The sequence below is a fragment of the Coffea eugenioides genome, chromosome 10, assembly GCF_003713205.1.
Source record: "Coffea eugenioides isolate CCC68of chromosome 10, Ceug_1.0, whole genome shotgun sequence".
In the NCBI taxonomy this organism is placed as follows: Eukaryota; Viridiplantae; Streptophyta; class Magnoliopsida; order Gentianales; family Rubiaceae; genus Coffea; species Coffea eugenioides.
In genome coordinates, this window is record NC_040044.1 from 9436104 (window position 1) to 9455763 (window position 19660).

At 33.5% G+C, this 19660-nt stretch overlaps 1 protein-coding gene across 1 annotated transcript; it reads left to right on the top strand.

Annotated features, from left to right (window-relative positions):
- The first annotated feature begins 1033 nt into the window (after positions 1-1033).
- On the top strand, positions 1034-10454 carry LOC113749506. The gene is made up of 10 exons (XM_027293264.1): positions 1034-1448; positions 2825-2863; positions 4033-4153; positions 4774-4835; positions 5371-5438; positions 6065-6114; positions 8274-8343; positions 8874-8997; positions 9513-9629; positions 9972-10454. The coding sequence occupies exons 1-10, from the start codon at positions 1104-1106 to the stop codon at positions 10068-10070; spliced, it is 1095 nt and encodes a 364-aa protein (XP_027149065.1). The 5' UTR covers positions 1034-1103; the 3' UTR covers positions 10071-10454.
- Positions 10455-19660: the final 9206 nt, after the last annotated feature.

Below are 19660 nucleotides of genomic sequence, written 5' to 3' on the forward strand. Positions count from 1 at the left end.
TCACAATTGTAAAGTTCGAAAGTACCCTTTGTTTGGATAGTGAATTATTTGTCAAAATTTATTTACTAATATCATCAATATATTTTTTTAATCATCTTTTTTTTTTCTCACATACATTATATCAAAAAATCATATTATATAACCTTATCAACTAAGGACAATATATGCAAATTTATAAATTAGTTTTAAGATTTTTAAAACGTAATTATCTTGTATCACGTCTTCAAATATTTTAGAACTTGAAGTCTTCGTAATTTTCAACTTGTGAACACTTTGAAACTTAAAATTTATCGTATTCGAAACGAATAGAACCTCTACCAGAGTGCTTTCCTATTTTTCTTCTATTGAGCAAATTACTAATGATCCCCTAATCCAAATATGCAATGGTAATAACAAGGTTTACAAAACTGATTTCCTTTTTTTTTTTTTTTTTTCAAATCGCACTTTAACTCATACGATAAACTTTTAGTTTACAAAACTGGAAATAAGCCCTGTTTGACAAGTGAGTTTTTTGGATGTTTGTCTAAAATTTTATTGTAACTTACCGTAGAAGTTTTTAAAAAAATTTTTGAAATGTGTGTTTTTTGAATATTTTGAAGTGTATAGTTTAAAATTTTTGAGAAGTTTTTTGAGATTATTATAGCTAAAGTTTTTAAAAAACTTGTAGCAGACAAACTTGGCAAAAAACTTATCTGCCAAACAAAAAATCGTTTCCAACAATGTTTGGATATCAAATTTTTTTCAAATAATATTTCACTTGCATTATAAATACGTTTCCCTTCCAACTTTTTTATATTTCTACCTATCTTTTTATCTAGCTGGAATACTCCCTGTGTTGACAAAAAAAAAATTTATCCTTTTATCTCACATATTATATCATAAAAAGTATATAATAATTATTTTAAATAATATCCTATCCATATTCCTTGGACATCCTGATTCGTGACCCAAGTGATAACAAAATCCTTTTGACCAACGGGACGCTGTGTAGAGGCTTGTCAAAGCAAAGGTACCGTATTTGTTTCCTGTATCGTTATATGAATGCCCGAAACCGTGAGCCACAAAAATAAAATCAAATTCATAAATATAAATTTTTTCGCACCATGTCATCCTCTCCTGCATGCTCTTCTGCTTTTATTTTGAACTCTTCTGCAAGAATTCAAGTCCCAATCTCTAATTTCAGCTTCTACTTTCAGTCTTCCCTTGATTATAATCCTAATTCTAGGTTCAAGAAATACAAAAATTGGGCTTTTTCCAGAAATTTCAGAGATAGATACCATCCCAGAAAATGTTTACACCAAGAAGACAAGAGTTCTCAGTTGTTATCTCCACAAGAAAAAACACCAAATGTTGTGGAAATTTCTTCAGATGACAAGAATATTGGAATTGGCAGCAGCCCATCAACCAGCTTTCTGTCTTTCCTCTGCCCTTTGCTCAAACTCTTCTCTGTAAGCTTTTCTTCAATCCCACTTTCATTTTTTTTTTTTTTTTTTCTTTTGAAGTTTTCGTTAGCATTTTTATTATCTGTCCATGTTTTTATTTTTCTGTGCATTTTAGTTGCTTAACAAGATGTTGATTTTGCTCCTTCTCGGTTAGTGAAGGATTATATTGCAAGAGGGCTAGAGAGGGTTAATAGTAGAAAATGTTAAAGATTTGGTTTTGCCTATATTTAAGAATAAGAATGATGTTAAGTAAGTGTGAAGAATTATATAGAATTCCATAAACAAAGAGGAATTTTAGGAACTTTTGGCCTGTTATTTGATGTTGTTCACCTGGTTAAGAAAGAGAGTAGAAGAGTCTATACTATGTGGTTACAATTCTCCTGTTTTGCATAGAGTTATTGACAAAAATCATTCAACCTTGTGGTGTAATGGGAATGCTTGGGATTCGGCAACGATTCTCGATGGAGGATCTATTACATATAAAACTTGAATAAGTTGTGGCCAGTTTTTCAACGGTGAATCCAGGTTAAGATATATGGATTAGAAATTGCATGATCCTAGTATTGAATCTTGTGTGCTTTTTGTGCCTCTATTGGTTGGAAGAGGTGCTTTTTTTTCCTTTTTTTTTTAATCCATTTGAGTGGTCATGGTAGGCGGATATGTCAGCACCAATTTGAATAACTAATTACCCCCTTAAATCTGATGACTTCTTGTTCGAAGATGGTACTTCTAAATGACAAATGTTCGCACACAGTCAATGTGATTTTAAAGAAACAAGATAGGCAGACCAAATTTGATCATCTAGTTGTTTGTTTGAATAGATTTACAAATCAATTTTTGTATGGCTTATGTCATTCCTCATTATTGCTCTAGCTTTTGCAGTTCTATTGAGTTCGAGACGTCTATGCAATGATGATATTTCATACCTATTCTATGATTAACAATTTGCATGGGTTTTGTTTAGTTCTTGAATATATGATTGAGAAATATTGCTCCATAAGTTATCACTTACAGAAGATATAGCAAATATGTATGAAATGAAGGTTTTGATAAGGCTTTTGTTGGACAGAAAACTGGCAAGGTTGAAATTGTATGGGATGAAAGGAGCACTAGCTACTTTGTTTTTCTTTAAGTATCTTGATGTCATTCTGGATGAGATTTGATTGTTTTTAAGTTGATTTATTGTTGGATGCCAACTGTTCTGCCTGGAGTCTTCGGCATTTAGCTCAAGAGGTGAAATCCAGGTTGTTGTGGAACATCTTTTCTTGTGTGTATTTTCCCTCATGTTGCAGCAATTTCTATCTCTGGTTGTCTATGCTTTTACTTTTTGTTTCCTTTTGTACTTATCTTACCTTAATTCTCCACTGTTTAATTCCTCACAGGGTGGAGACCCTTCTAAAGAAAGGAACTATTTTTTGGAGGTAACTTTGAACTGTACACTTAAGCATCTAGTGGTTTGAGGTATAAATTCAAAATAGTAATCTGATTCACTCAAAAAAAAGAAAAAGAAAAAGAGAATGACTCAGTTAAAATGTTGATCAGTTTCTTTCAATTCTTTCTTTTGCAATTGAGATATTTTCTTTGATATTTTATTGCTGTCCTTTAAACATATTCCCAGCAAAGAGAGTAGCTGAAGAAAAGAAGTAACTAAAAAAAATGGAGGTGAAGATTTTAATAGGAAGAATAACAAATATTTGTGTTTCCATGTGTCCAGTCATCTTGCATTTCTCTGTGCCTTATGGGTTTGAAAAGAATTAAACAACATAAAATAGAATTCTGAAAACTTTGAGGCTGGGTATGCAAACAATATTTATGAGCTCAAGATGATTAATTTGTATGAAGATTAGTATTAATCCCAGTCAAGTAAATTCTGTTTTAGATGATCTTACAAATTTAACTCATTGACGCCCTCAACGTGGATTGTGTTCAGCTTATTGTTTTGTTACTACTAGTACATTAGGTCTTCGATGGAAGGTACATGTAAGCTGAAAAGATAATGCCCTTTATTTATCCTTTTTTTTTTTTGGTTTCTTTGACATCATTGCATAGTATAATTTGAAGTGTTAAATGTTTCAGTTGTTTGATGATAGTCTGCAACCTCATTTTGGAAATAAGATTTCCGAGCTTAAATTCTGCATTAATTGTTCTTAGAGATTTCCATGGAAGGATTAGGCATAGTTTTTAATTTAAGGTGACATAGAAAAATCCCTTTGTTGATCCATTTCTTTGATAACATCTCATTGTAAAATTTGATGTGCTAAATTCTTGGACTATGCTTGTTATCAAAGAAGCTTGGTTAAGAACTTTACTTTTCATGCTCGTAATTCATCATACTGGGGCAGTGACTTAGGAACATTTTATGTATCTTGAACATCATATACTCTGCATGAGATAATTCAAGGAACATATTTTGAAGTTGGTTATGCTTAGCTTCCTTGCATATCTAGCCAATTTATCATGAAGAATTTGCTCCATGGATAGCTATATTACTCCTAGATGCAGGGCAATTGAAAGTACGCCTAGAATAGCTTCACATTTCCACTTGCCTATGAATACTTTCCTTTTCCTTAATTCCATTTCTCAATTACAGGAAGCAATGTCTTCCTTGTCTACTCTAGCAAGGTTTCCTTGGGGGTCAAGATCACTAATCGAAGATAGTCAAACAATTAATAGTGTTGATCCTCCTATTCGTTTACAACTCTTTGAATTCGGTGAGCTTCATGCTTATTATGCCACTTTTCTGCATACACCTAACATTTCTTTCGATAATCTGTCTTCGAACTGTTTTTTGATAAGAATATTGCATGAATATTCTGCTCAATTTGGATATGGCTGAAGAGAAAATTTTAAAGATCCAATTAGCTAAACGAGAGTAGTAATGATATTTAACTCCTTGTAGTCTGAAGTCTCAAAGAGAATTGCAGGCGCTTCTTTAATGTTTAGTACTAATGGAAACGTCAAAGTTTTTTAACTGTTTCATTTTGATGTTAGACTTTAAAACTTCACTTTATATTGTTCTTACAATCTCCAAGCTTTTCTTCCAAATTATTTAGTGGAGAATTAACTTCTCAAGTTGTTGAAAATTAATATAATTAACTCTTTTAAAAAGAAAAGGGAAAATTGAAAAAACAGGATGGTTGCTCTCTGAAGGGAATGCTTTTTTCTCCTATTTTACAAAGACTTAAATTAATGCATTTCAAGGAAGCTTTGTTTACTTATTCCCAGCAAAGCGACTTGCTTTCTGCTAAGGCTAGGTAGAGTAGTTCTTCAATTGGTGTTCGTCGTACAATCTATTTTGCAAATGGCTAAAGTGTATAGCAATTGCATGCAGAAGCATGCCCATTCTGCCGGAGGGTTCGAGAGGCTATAACTGAGCTTGATTTATCTGTAGAGGTAAATCCCGTTGTTCCTTGACATGATTGATTTTTTTTAATCTGATTCTTTGTTAAAATATACTTGATTTTCTGACTTTCTATTTATATTTTAAATGCGTGCAAGTTGGTGGAAAGGATATCTGGGTTATGTACTAATCGTCGTGTCTTTTCATCACAAAATCTTACCATACTTTTTTGGATTAATCTTCTATACACTAACAGTGTATACACTTTCACCATTGGATGCATGACACGAAATCCAAATTTGAATTTGAAACCCAATTTTCGCATATGTGTCGTGTATCCAACCGGAGTAGTATATACACTGTTAAGATATATAAAATTTACTCTACTTTTTTTGCATAGCTAATCAACATCTTACACAATATTGTGGATATTTTTCAATTTAGGATGTATCTTTAAATCTATTTTGCATCTTTATGTCTTCACATTTTCAACTACTAGATTATTAAGAGCTGCAATTTCATATTAACTTTTTATATTACTTGAACTATAAATATTACCACTGTTTCCTGATTTCTCTGTATTTCCAGATCTATCCGTGTCCTAAAGGTTCAGTAAGACACAGGGAAGTGGTCAGGAGACTTGGTGGTAAAGAGCAGTATGTTTTATTTTGTTATTGTACAGCATCTTTATCCCCTTTGTCTTCATTCTGACCCCTGGTAGTAATATCCTGCAAAATGATGCTGTAGTAGATCTGTCTTTTCTAAGCTACAATAGAAAGGTTATTGAGTAATAAACTCTTACCCACTTCCATATTTGGCTGGATGTGTTTCATGGTTCCAGAAATAGGTGGCACAGAACATCCATTTCAAGGACCTTTTTCCTCCACTAGCCTATTAAAACTAACAGCTCTGTCAAAAAGTTAAGCTATTAATATAGATTCTCTCTACCTTATGATCTAAAATATTTTCATTTTTTGTTGACTAGTACCATTCTGCCTAATGCACATTGTTGTTTACTTGTTTAGTAGTTGTTTGGCTTCATGTGTGCATTAAAAGTTCCTGGACTAGTACAACTATGCATGTTTAGCTATTAATCCAATATAATATCTCAGCTCTGTGCTAAATTGATCTTTCCTATCATCGAAGTACCAAGCTAATGATAACATAAGCTTCATGCAAATTCTAGAGGGACTTCTGCTTAATTTATAAAAAAAATTGCTTTAATTGTCTTCCATGTCTTCTCTTATTATTGAAAGATGTAATATTTTACTGTTTGCTGCAGGTTTCCTTTCCTGATTGACCCAAATAGTGAAATTCAGCTGTATGAGAGCAGTAAGTGCGATATTGGACTTTGGATTTCTTTTGGCATGAACTTAGTGATGTATTCTTGATATGATTTGGCTCGTTATGAACAACACAAATAAGTAATTTTTTTATAATTTCACGTGTTCTGGTTTTCCAGTTGATCAGTTTTCTGCTTTTATGTGCTGAGAACTTGCTTTCACCTGGAAGGCTCCTATATATTTCCTAGTAACAATCATAGGCATTACTAATAGAAGATCTTCCCATTTCTTGAAATCTATTTGGATTTTGAGGGCAAGCATTTTACATGCCTTTCAAGTTACTTTCGTAAATCCATGTACAAGGAGATCAGTGCTGAGCATATTTCATTCATGTAGATCACTGAACAGTATATTTGTGATTGACTATAATAAAAATGATTTGCAAGGTCTAATCTTACCATCCATCCCACTAAATCAAGATGTTGGATGCTATAACTAGTATTATTTAATATTTATATCCTCTAATAAATGACCAAAATACTATTTTCCTACGAATCAGGTTCCGTTTATGTCAGTCAAAATCCTGGTAGTGTTGTTTGTTTCTTTTGCACTCTCTTGTGGTAGTCAAAGCAGTGAACTACATGGCAGTGGAATTGAGGAAGCATGAATTTATTATTACAAGAATAAAGATTGAGTGGTTAGTGCTATTTTCTGTTCTTTCTGGAAACTGACGGTGTTGTAGCTTGAAGCTAGACATCTGAGGCTGTTTAAAACAGTAATCATTTGTGACTAGGCCTTGAATTCATTAATAAAAGATAAAATCTGTGAGTTTTTCTTTTGTATTCCAGTAGTAAAATGTGTGAAGGCACTTTGCTTCCAGTACTGCAACCTTTCCAAGTGAATATTAAAGGAATGCTGGTTGATTTTAGTTAGTCATATTGCATCATTTTTCCATTGAAAACCTGCAAAAAATTCATGCTAAACAGGGATATTTTCTTCTGATGTTAAAGGAACAACTTTATTAGTTTCTTTAGTTTGTTGCAGTATTTATTAAACCCTGATGAACAGCCTTTTCTTGGATCAGGAAGGATTGGCCTTATTATTAGTCTTGAGTTATAGGCTACATTCCCCAAACCCCCAAAGCAGGGGCATCCAGAATTCATAATTAGTGATGCTCCACTGTTGATTTTCTTTGGGGAGTTTTTATGGCAAATGTTCTTCTTTTTAATGGATGGTAGTTACCGATTATGCAACCTATACTAATCTTTAGCAACTGCATGGAGGCTGGCAATGCCCTTGAGAAACTGATAAAATTTAGAATACTGTGGAATGCTCAGCTGTCTGGAACTGCAAATGATACTTTTCCTTTGGACTACTTGTTACCATTTGTTGAGTATTTGTAATTTTCTGTGAGGTACCTGCATATAGTGTATGTTTATGAGTTTGTGATTGCATTTTAGTGTGTCGATGTTTGTCTACACTGTACTTTGTCTCAAAAAATCAAGTTTAGCAAATGTATGATAGTGCTTGGAGTTTTCCTGATAATAATTCTATTTATGGTATAGTTTTTTGGTTAAATAGTTTTGACAATACATGTAGTGTAGTTGTGCTTCTTACATAGTTCTATTGTAATTGATAATGAGCTTGCATCTGCTGATTGTTGTGCTTCTCGTGTGTTATTGTTCAACTGCTAGTTGTTGCCACTAGATTCATCTAATGAGTCTTTTATAAATCAAGATGTGGTTGATGATTATACCAAAGTTTATTATCAGAATCATGCATGCAGTCTATTCAATTGTCTACATAGGATATGAATTTCATAAAACAGTGGTTTTTACTATTACCTACTGAAAACAGCAAACATGTGAATGGAATAAGGAAAAGAGATCGGAGTATTGCTTTAAATTTAAAGAAATCTTTTTACCTCCCACTTAGATAAATGAAGTATAGGAATTTAGCCAGTTTTTGTGATGATGTGCTAATTGATTTCTCTGATTAAAGTAGCTCGTGAATCTGTCTTAACACTTTTGACAAGAGTTCTATTGGAATTCGCATCCCAACAAAGATTTTAGTTAGGGGATCTAGTTCTCTAGGCTTAGTTTTACCTTCTAAAAAGCTCAAGAGATTCCTGAATTAGATTCTCTTAGATATGTATTGGCCATCATTGATTTAGATGAGTATAAACTTACATGCTATTTTCTTTATCAGGTGATATCGTAAAGTACTTGTTTCAGAAATATGGCAAAGGACGTAGCCCCTCAACTGGCCTTTTGGAAAGGTAGTAATAGTGTAGTTCTCTTGCTCGAATTGTAACTTCTGGATATATATATGTAGCAAAATCTGTCATAGAGTCTCCTGTTATTGTAGACACTGGGAACTTGTGGTGATGGCAATATGTGATAGTGTTTTGCTAATACCAGTCATTTATGTTCAATTAATTGGATGATGGACTGAACACTTGCAATGGCCTAGCATTAATTGAATTTTTTGTATACATGCTTTCTGCTAATACATGCATTTGTGCTGCATGAATCCAAACCTCAAACTGCAGTCGTAAAGCTAAATGTGCAAGAAAATTCCCTAACTGAATTATGTCAAGATTGATTTCGATATTTACTTGGAGAATTGGTGCCAATATTTATGTAGTATATTTCTTCTAGCTGATAATGCATGTTTGCTTATCATGAACAAAAGTTGTGCTCAGATTATTGCTAACGTCATGAGCACGTGTTGCGGAATTTTCACAACTGTGAACTATATTCTCTTTTCTTGATTTTCCCAGCGAATGAGTGACCTTACATTATGCAGCACAATAATCACAGGCTGGATGCCAACCTTACTTCGAGCAGGCCGAGGAATGACTTTGTGGGAGAAATCTAGAAAAGAAGCGCCAATAAAAATGTTGGAGCTTTTCTCATATGAAAACAATCCGGTAAGAAAAGCCCTTCTAAAATGTCATTCAACCAAAATGAATATGCAAACCATTTACTGAACTATTGAGAAAGATATGTTAACACTTCTTATCCTTCTTGACATGGTTATATGGAATTGCTTTTGCTATAAGTGCAATATAAAGCAATGATAGTAGCAATGCATTTGGAAGTATTCGCAACCTTAACATGTTGGGAATTGCTCCTGCAGTTAGATTTTGACAGATGCATAACGGCTTCCTGCTATAGTATCCTTCAAGCTGTACTTACTGTATAATGGTTCAAAAGCCATATTTGAGGCAGAATTTGCAGCCTTGCCCCCTGCAGGTTGCTGATCCCATAAATTGAATCCATGGCCACTTAAGTCAAAATGAAGCCATCTTACAGTTCTACCAAGCAGGCCCTTTATTTGAGAGACCCTAGATAATCCAGTCAAACAGTCCTCAAAAAGCTATAGTAGCATGAATAACATTGCCACTCAAAATGATTAATTTATCTTCCATCTTCCTCTTTTCAGTATGCTCGGATAGTACGTGAAGCACTTTGCGAGTTGGAGCTTCCATACATACTTCAGAATGTGGCTAAGGGGTCAAAGAGGGCTCCCTTACTTGTCGAAATATCTGGATCAAAAGAGGTATGCTTTGGATATTATTCATTTATGTGCTGGTGAGAACTTGTAAGTTAACTATTCTGGCTTTGTAGTCAAATGTGTGAATTTTCACCATAACAATGAAAAGAAATCACACTTACCAGTATTATTAACATGTATTTTAACTTGTTCCAGGGATTTTGTCATGAACCTTGTTTACATTCTGCTTCCACCTTTATGATGTTATATTTTGGCAGTGACTATACTAAATTGAACTGCTACCTGCTCGTGTCTCTTTATTGGGATGCTGCAAAGTATTAGATACACCTCTTGCATGTTGCATGTTGGAGTATGAAATGGATCTTTGAGCTGAAAAACATTTTGCAGGTGCCTTACCTTGTTGATCATAACACTGGTCAGCAAATTGGTGATTACAAGAGGATTATCCCATACTTGTTTGAGACATATTCTGCTGTCAACATGTAGCGTCAAAGTTAACAATCTATGGGATGAAAAGATGACGATCAAAGTGGTGCATTGACAATGCTTTTGTAATTTCTGAGGAGCAAAATCGAAGTGCCAATGGCTACTGAATCTTCATCTGAAGTGCTTCATGATCATTATTATCATTGCTTTGATCTTACCTTCTCTGTTTCAGTACCCGAAAAAATCCTGACATAGAACATTAATAAACGGGTACCGAGTGCCTTCAACTACTTGATTGTCATATCATCATCGTATTTTATTTTCTTGGAAAAGCAACATTAATAGTTCTTTTGCTCAAAATGTGATGTATCTGTGACATTTTCTAGTGAAAATATGGTTGGAAACATATTCAGAGAACAAAAAGGTACGTTTTGGATTTGTGAAGGACTAGAATGCTTTTATTCGTATGCGAGAGGCTAAAATTGAACTTCGATAAAAATGTGAGGGACCATAGGTTTTGTTTCCTTATTTTCTTTCGAAGTTAGTTTTCTAGGAAAGGCTGGCGAAATTTTTTGATTAGTCGTTTCAAAAGTGGTAAGGTTTATCTTTGCAATGGCAAAAGAAACTACATTTGAAAGCTTGAAATTTCTATTTGTTCAAAATTGCGATATTGTCTTGTCTATTATTTCTTGGCTAAGAGCTACGTCTGAGTACCGAACTCAAACTACGTCAAGGGACTCGCTTACATTTTCTGTTTTCAAGATACACAATGGAGACTAATTCGACAAGTCTAATAGTTGGTATATGATTAATAATATAAATATGAAAAATTTAAATTATCTTGTTTTGGTTCAAGGGGAGACTTGAAATTTTACACCCTGGAAAAAAACGAGCTCAAAATGTTGCGGTCTCCTGACTAATGTCCTTACTGGTTAAGTTGAGTCTTGACTTAGAGAGGAAAAAACGTAGGCTTTGGGGACAATTTTTTTAAATTTCATTTACATGATGTAGAATTTGTGTTGAGTTTTATGTGTATCTTGTTTGCATTTTAACTATATGTGACTAAACAGATTGAAACAAAACACTAAGGCTTTATTCGTTTGATGGGAAAGTCATACAAGAAAGTGTATTATGGGAAAAGCGAAGTGAAATGAGGTAAAGGAAAAGGAAACTAAATTTCCTGCATGTGTTAGATTAACAAGAAAATGATGAAAGAAAATACAAATTCTTGTGTTTGTTTATCTACAAAGTTACGAAAAAATTAGCTAGTGTGCTCGTTAATTGAAATATTTTATATTGAATTTCTTCTTTTTTTTGGTATTTAAAATATATAAAAATATGTAATAAATATAAAGTTTTGCATATTGAAAGAGTTGTTTACCTCAAATTTAGTCACATTCTTTAATAGTAAGTTGGTATATAAAGACACAGATACATGTATTATATATATATATGGGCATGTAATGTGTGTGTGTATATAATTTGTTTGTATATGAGTTATTTCACAAATATATAGACATAAAAAAGAGTATAAAGTGTAAAAGAAAAAAACAAATATCATATAAATCCAACAAATTACTTATTTATTAATGGAATAAAATAAGAATAAAATTTCCATTTTTGATGGTTGTGATGGAATATGCTTTCCATCGATTGCGCCTACAGCATTATATGAATTTCATAAATGGGTTAGTTACTAGGTCCCTAATTGCATTAAATACGCAAAGACCACTCCACTCTTTGGTAAATATCAATAGTAATATTTCGGAAATTAATTATGAATAAGGGTGAAAATTTTATTATCATAAATCACTGGACGAATCTCCAATCCATGTAAATCTTTGGATGTACTTGGTTTTGGCATCTAGGACATATAAGATATTTTCCAAACTCACAAAAACCGGTAGGACTTCATGAATGTTCTTGCATATAGTCTTGGGGGAATGCTGAAACCATTCAACTAGGCAAACGCATTTGTTATATATGACTTTACATCACTGAGGTCATGGACACTGTCTCTAGAGGTGGCAAAATGGGCGGGATGAGCGGGATTTGCTTGGGTTTGTGATGGAATCGGGTCATATGGCTTTGGGCCCAATCTTACCCATTTGTATTTTGGGACTAAGTTGGGCGGGATCACTTTGGGATGGGTTTAGATTGATCCCGCCCAATACCCAAATCTATTTTCTACATATTTTTTTCCTTTAATTCATTTTTATTTTTTATATAATTTTAATATTTTTGATTTATTAAATTTTTTTTAATTTTATTAAATAAACATGCAAGTGCTTTATACTCAGGATTCCCATCAAAAATTGGATTAACAAATAAAGGAAAAAATAGATATACAGTCATATTCCAACATATATCAAGATGGCCAAGGTACTTAAGGTATTGAATATTTATTCTCATCATTGTCCAAAGATGACAGGTCTAAATTGACTGAAATGTTGAAAATTCTTGTGGATAATGACTAGAAAAACTACTAGATTATATTCTCTAGTATGACTACAAAAATTGTTAAAGATAATTTTTGAATCTAAGACTCCGTTTGGATTGGCTATTTTTTCAAAAAATAAGTTTTTCAAATACAATGTTACAGTAATATACAATAACTCAAAAAACATCCCATCCATATTAGTATATCAAATATTTCAAAAAAATTTTATAGTAAAAATTTTTCATATACACTGCTATAATAAAATATTTCAAAAATACCCCCCAAAAATAGTTAAACCAAACAGAGCCCTTGTTATTTGAGCCCAATGGGTACCCAAGTATTTCCCAAGTATTCCCATCAATTAATGGGTACAATTGGGATTTGTCCCATTTTAAACCCAATATCAAAATCCAATACCCATCCCGCCCAAAGTCCCCATGGGCATGGGTAACCCATTGGGACTTGGGACAAATTGCCACCTCTAACTGTCTCTTCTATTTGGACTCTTTTTTTGGGTATTGTGGGACATATCCTCCACTTATTAGAATTTCACAGAAGCGAATGAAAGAGAGCAAATGAAAGAGTCTACCGTGACTCGACAGTTCTCAAGTACCCTCGTTGGATGACCATGAGTTACTTCTTGTACATAATCTCATCCCCGTAACATGCTATTTCTATATGGTAGTGGCAATATATAATCCATTGCCCATTCAACAACAGGGTTGAGCAATACAATAATTGCCCACTGTGGTAGTTGCCCATCCTCCTCCTCCTCGTCATCATTTTTAATGATGTTCCATGTATTCGAGATACCAGCCATGTTTATGCTTCCACAATCTAGGGAACCTACACCATTACTTTAATCATCGACTTCAGAGTACCCTCTAGAGGCACAAGATTCATTGCTTTAACATCTATCCAAATTTCATAGGACAAATGGCATTGAAAAGAGAGTTGGTTATGACGAATTTACCTCCAAAGGGATATTGTTACACGTGCTTAGAAAAGCCTCCATCATCAACCTTCAATTCACTTGATAGATGCCTGACTCCTTCCTATAACAAGGGTTACAATTTATAAGCAATTGATGCATATTACCATTGTTAAAGGCTGCAACATAACAGCAGAGTTGCTTGGATTTTAGTATGCCTACATTGGGCTTTATTTGTCCATTATCCATGAGTGGATGCAACTGGGAACAGAAATTGGGGAGCAAAGACTATCAAATTTATTTCTCCAGGCACCAATGTTATATGCATTTTCGGGGAATGATGTACCAATCAAATCAAAGGCCTTACATTTGTGCATGCATTAGACTGTGCAATAGTTTGGCATTCCTATTTTGCCGACATCAATTGCTCCCACCTATATCTTAAATTGATACATCTCAAATATTACCAAACTCAGCTACTGTTACTAGCACTTTACCACATCACAAGCTTTTCAATTCCAATAGTCAGGCTTATTTTAAAAATCAATTTGGTTTGTGAAAAATTTTTTAACAAGTTTCTTCTCAAAAACAAAAAAACAAAAAACAAAAAACCTTTCATGGTTGGTTGGTGGAAAATTTTTTTAATGAGTTTCTGCTTAAACGAAAATAATTTCCTATACATTTATGTGTGTGTGCGCGCATGCTCATGCACCTCCAACGATATATTCTACTAATTATCAAGTAATATATTGGTAATAAATAATAAAATGTCATATTGCAAGTTGCAAGAGACACTTCTTTTTACAAACCAAACTAGGAATATAGAGAAAAGTGCACAAGGGCGTCCACTTTGCATCAAAGTACACATGACAATCACAAAATGGTGTCCAACTGCCGAATGCCTACGAAAGATGTACATATTAGTGCTACATTGGAAAATGTCTTACCACTTGTAGGCTCCCACGGAGTGATCACGAAGGATGCACATGTGGACTACAATACTTCAAATGCCCGGGATGTAGCTAGTCTTTTGGGAGTTTTAGGTCCATAATAGTATGAGCCCAATAGTCCTAAAAGCTTTTGTCAAATTGAAGGAATACGTGACACCACCTTTCACTCTTTTCTATCTCTTTCATGCATGCAATGCCAAAGTTCTAAGGGATTTTGTTTCAACAAGTAGTGTCCATATACCTTTAAGGTAGCAACACACCATTCGTTACATCTTTGATTTTCTTTAAGCTTCATCTGTGACAACTTATTGATGTTGGTAGCTGCATCTCTTAGGGCATCCCCGATTTTTTCAGACGGGATCCACTATCCATTATGTCTGTCCACCTTACTGTCCAATGCAAAATTATGTAGTTCCACTTACTAACGCTGCTGATGTGGCACTTGACTTAACTTCAGACGTTTGGCTGCCATACGCTTCTTCTTCTTCTTCTTCTTTGTTTTTTTTTCCCAGAAACACCATTTAATTTAGATTACTACAACGACAGTTTCCTACTTTCATCTCTGGCAATCCATTATCAATTGCATCAACTGAAAGAAAGACTAGCATGTCTCTATGGAAAATCATGCTTTGGTCTATATATTTTTTCTGTAGCATATATCCAATTCATTTGCAATTATATGGTTATGTGCTTGGATTCATACTTTGGGTCAATTTCAATATTTTATGGAAAAGAATTCAATGTTCATGCGAAAGAATTCTAAGCATTGGTGGACTCCAATGTAAAACAGGTATGTGGTAATTATTTTTTTAAGCCTTATCCCAGCCCTTGTAAAAGTTGTCTCACCATCTGTTTAATATTATGTCTCTAAGAAATTCTCATAACTTGCCTTATTCATTTTCCATGAAGTTTTGTCTTTTTCTCTTATCCTTGTTATCTATTATTTTTTCTAGAATTTGTCCGGTTAAACACAAGTGAAATAAAGAGTGAAGTTTTGTAAAGTTGATATAACCTAATTTATTACATATACTCTAATTTTTTAGTTGCATGATTATGTTTTCTATTAGATAGTACATTAATAATTCTCTTTGACCAAAATGTGCTTCAATATTACTATATTTTGGTTACTGTTGCTTAAAAGTTTACTTTCTGGTTTCATGGAATGAATTACTAATCATTGTACTTCTGTTTTGTTGGCTATTAGATCTCTACCTTCAAATTTTACCACCGGTAATAAAAAGGATGGGTGAGAACCTTCTCTAGTGAAAGAGAAAAGTCAGGAAGAGAGTGCAAGGAGTGGATGATAATAGTCTATGATCTCTCAAGCTCAGCTGTTGCAGCTACCTCAATGATCACTCCCCTTTGTTCTGTCCCCCAATTCTGATCGAGTTCTCAATCAAGTCCCAGGGCTTGGCTCATCCTCCAGCCTAATGAAAAAGGGCGGACATTTTTGCATTGACAATGTAAGGAAAGATTCAGTTCTGAGTTTACTGTTGCTCGTTTGAGGATTTGTCATGGGATCAAGTGTAGAAGCTGAAGGGAAAGTGGGCAAATCAATAGTTCAAGTAGGGGTACAACATGTAACCCGCATGGCCAATGCAGCCTTGTTTTTTACACTTTCACCTGCCAAAGACCTCAGTATGGATGCTTGTCGCCTTTTTTCACATAAGCTCAAGAAAGAGCTTTGCCCAGATGATCAAGACTCACTCTCATAAGAACTTTCCTAACACCAAATTCAATTCTTTTTTCTTTTGATGCAGATGATAACCTTCGGTTTTTGCTAGACCTCGATTTGAGCATGGAAGGTGCCTTTTTTTCAATAAAACCAAAAGACTATTTTTCTTACTCAATCCTCACATTTTTGGAGAAAAACGATACCACTTTGCTCTTCATTCTGCGAGACTCTAACTGTGTCAAACCAATCTTGCTCACTTTTTAGTGATATTAACTTCCTTCAAAAATTAACTATATCTTTGTTTATTTTGACGGTTTGGTCCACTTAATCTTGTATATTTATAGTACCTGAGGGTTGTCTCTCATTACAGAACTAAGTATTGTGTGCATTGCAGATTGACATTGTAAAAGAATGAGTTAAATGTTTGATACAATAATCATATTTATTGATTCTTTACAGCTTGTTATAACCTAATTATTTGCAGTTTTCTTTCTCTCCCTCCCTTCACTATTCTTGATTTCTTTCAATTATTGTCTCGCCAATTTATATCTTGTACATCTTTTGAAACATTGAGATATCTACTAAGTTGATAGCATTCCCTGAACATTGTTGGGATTTTGACAATGTATTGCCAGTTCACTAGAAGTGTCATGAAATTTTTTTTCAACAACCTATAATGAAATGATAAAAATATATAAATTTAAACTTAAAACAAAGCATTAAAGATTTCAAATACAAAAGAATATTTAAAAAAAAAAAAGATGAGACCTTAGTATTTGATGATAATGGTGGTCCTGAGGTTGTAACTTTTGCTCCACTTTGACTTTTATTTGTTGATTTCCTCTTCTTTGAGACCTTTTCTAAACTACTTCTCAACCTTTTACTAGAAGTAGTGTTTGCCTTAGCTTTGATCCATTTGATTTTGCTACCACTTTCTTCACCAATAGATTCCTCAGATTGGCTCATGGGATTAGTAGTTGCACTTGATTTTTGAGAGGTCACTTCATCTTGTAATTTTGCATCCACCACTTCAAGCATTTTAAGAAGACTATTTTTTGCAATTTTGTATGTTTCCTTTGTTTCTGCTGCTCGTGTAGTTAATTGAACATATATTTTGAACAATTCTCTATACCACATGCTTGAGATCTAAATTGTTGGTGTCAATAGTAGAATTTTCATCTCCAAAAAATCCAGTTTCTGCTTTGCGTGTCCATTTCTTTAATATGTATTCACTTGGAATCTTGATAATATTTCTCATCGTAAAAACTTTCAAAATATGAGAACAAAAAATTCCAGTAAATTGAAATTTTCTACAACTGCAATCAAACTTGTCATTTAACAAGTCATGAAGAACAGTATGATAGTAACTTTTTCCAAAAAGTGTTATCTCATACTTTCTCACAGATTCAACTTCACCACAATCATGAAATTTAGCATCTAAAGACTTGCACCATTCAGTTTGAAAACACTTGAAAGTTTCAGGCGTGTAGATATTTGCTGCATGTTTCAAGAGCTCATAAGGATACTGTAATGCTAAAAAGCTTATATTTGCCCTAAAATTAGCTTTTAACTCTTCATAATGGCGATCTTCAAGTAGCCTCTAAAAATGATTAAAAAACTCAAGAAAATTGTGTTTATAATTCACATACCTTTTGAGGACACCATTCATACTCTTCACTTCTTTGAGTTGTCGTCATGTCTGCACAAAAAAATTGGTGTCCATATATTAATGCCCACTTCTCCTTTATTGCGAATAATCGTTTTAACCAGTCATTATTTTGAAGATTGTATTTTTTTGACATTCTGTTCCATTCTATGACAAAATCTTCTTCTTCCTCGAAATCATATATGCATGTACTAAAATCATGAGTAAAACTTTTAAATTCAATAAAAACACTACTCAAATGAATGGCAGCATTCTGATAAATATGCCAAATACAAAGGCGGTAATGTGTGTTAGGTCATTTAGAAGCTAATGTCTTAGCCATTGCTGCATCTTGGTCTGTGAGAATTGTCATAGGCTTTTTCCCAGACATAGCTTTAGTAGAAGTATCAAATAACTACTCAAAAGTCATTGAAGTTTCGTCACGTAACAATGCAACACCAAAAATAGTAGTTTGCTTATGATGGTTCACACCCACAAATAATACAATTGGTCGGCCTTCTTTATTTTTCCTGTAAGTTGTGTCAACGCAGATAACATCTCCAAAATTTGCATAATCTACTTTCATCTTTTCATCAGACCAAAATATGTTAGTTATTAGATCATTTTCATCAACCTGTATCGCATACAAAAAATTAGGGTCCTCAAATTGCATTTTTTGTAAATACTTACGGACCCCTCCTGTATCCCCTATCTTCACATCTCTTATACTCTTAGAACGCAAATAATTTTTATAATCTTCAAGAATAAAATCTACATTCTTTCATCCACCAGCTTGCCTAGCCATAAGCTCATGAGCTACTTTTGGTGCAATCCCGACATAATGCGCCATTTCAATGTCAGTAGCTAAGTTAGAAGTAATACTCCTGTGGCTTCTATGCAGATGAGTTTTATTTGGACTTGAAAGGTAATGATTATGCACTGCCACAAATTCAATCACACAAAACTTGCCAGTTTGGCGACTATTAACTTTCATTTGTGCCAAACAATCACATCTTGTTTTTGGGGTTTTCACGCTACCATCTCTCGTTTATCTTTTTCCCGTTTTTCTTCAGCGCTGCAACAAAATGTCCTAGCAATCAATTTGCCATAATTGTCATTGTGGCTTTTACTTTTTCTAATACCAAATCCAACTAGTTTGGCATATGCCAAATAGTATTGTCAAGCCTGATCTTTAATTTCAAACTCCATGCCTGTATGTGGAATCGTTTCATTAGGGATAGATGAGTGGATTTTATTCAAGTCCTTAACAGAGTTGAGCCTAGTCATCTCCTCAATGTCATGTTTGTTGCTTTCATTAACAATGTCAAAGTCCTCCTCTTGCTCTTTGAATTCTTCAAAGTGTAATTGACAGCAAGGTAAAGGTTTGCTTCCTATATAACTTGAGTTTAAAGCCTAATATATATAACAATTTATTTTTTTCTTAATATTCAAAAGTGCAAGAAAAATTTACATATCATTTGGGCAATAGTAGGTTTATGGTCCAACTCAAGTAATTAAATGTTCTTTAAGAACCATATTGAACCATTAGATGCGCTAAAATTTCCAAGCTATATATCTAATGTCAAAAAAATGTTTAATGAATTTTCTCCGATCCTAGATTTGATAGATTATAATGGCTAGTATCTTATGCATGAAAATCCATATTTAGAAGTTAGAACCCAAAGATGTAACTTAAGTATTCACTAACATGCATGACACCATTTGATATTTAGAACAAGTACGCACATCCTTTATTTAGATTCTAGTACCACTATTACAAAAACCATGCATTATAACTTCCAACAAAATTGTACGCTGCTTTTCTGAACATAATCATAAAAGAAATGTTCAATCCCAAGACCAAATAAAGACAATTGATATATTATCAAATCCCAGTTTATAGCCCATAATATAACAATTAGTTTGACAAGTCAGGTTGAATATGAGCATTTGTTCAAGCACTTATTATAAACAATAAAAAGAAAAATATTTAAGGGACAAAGCAATTG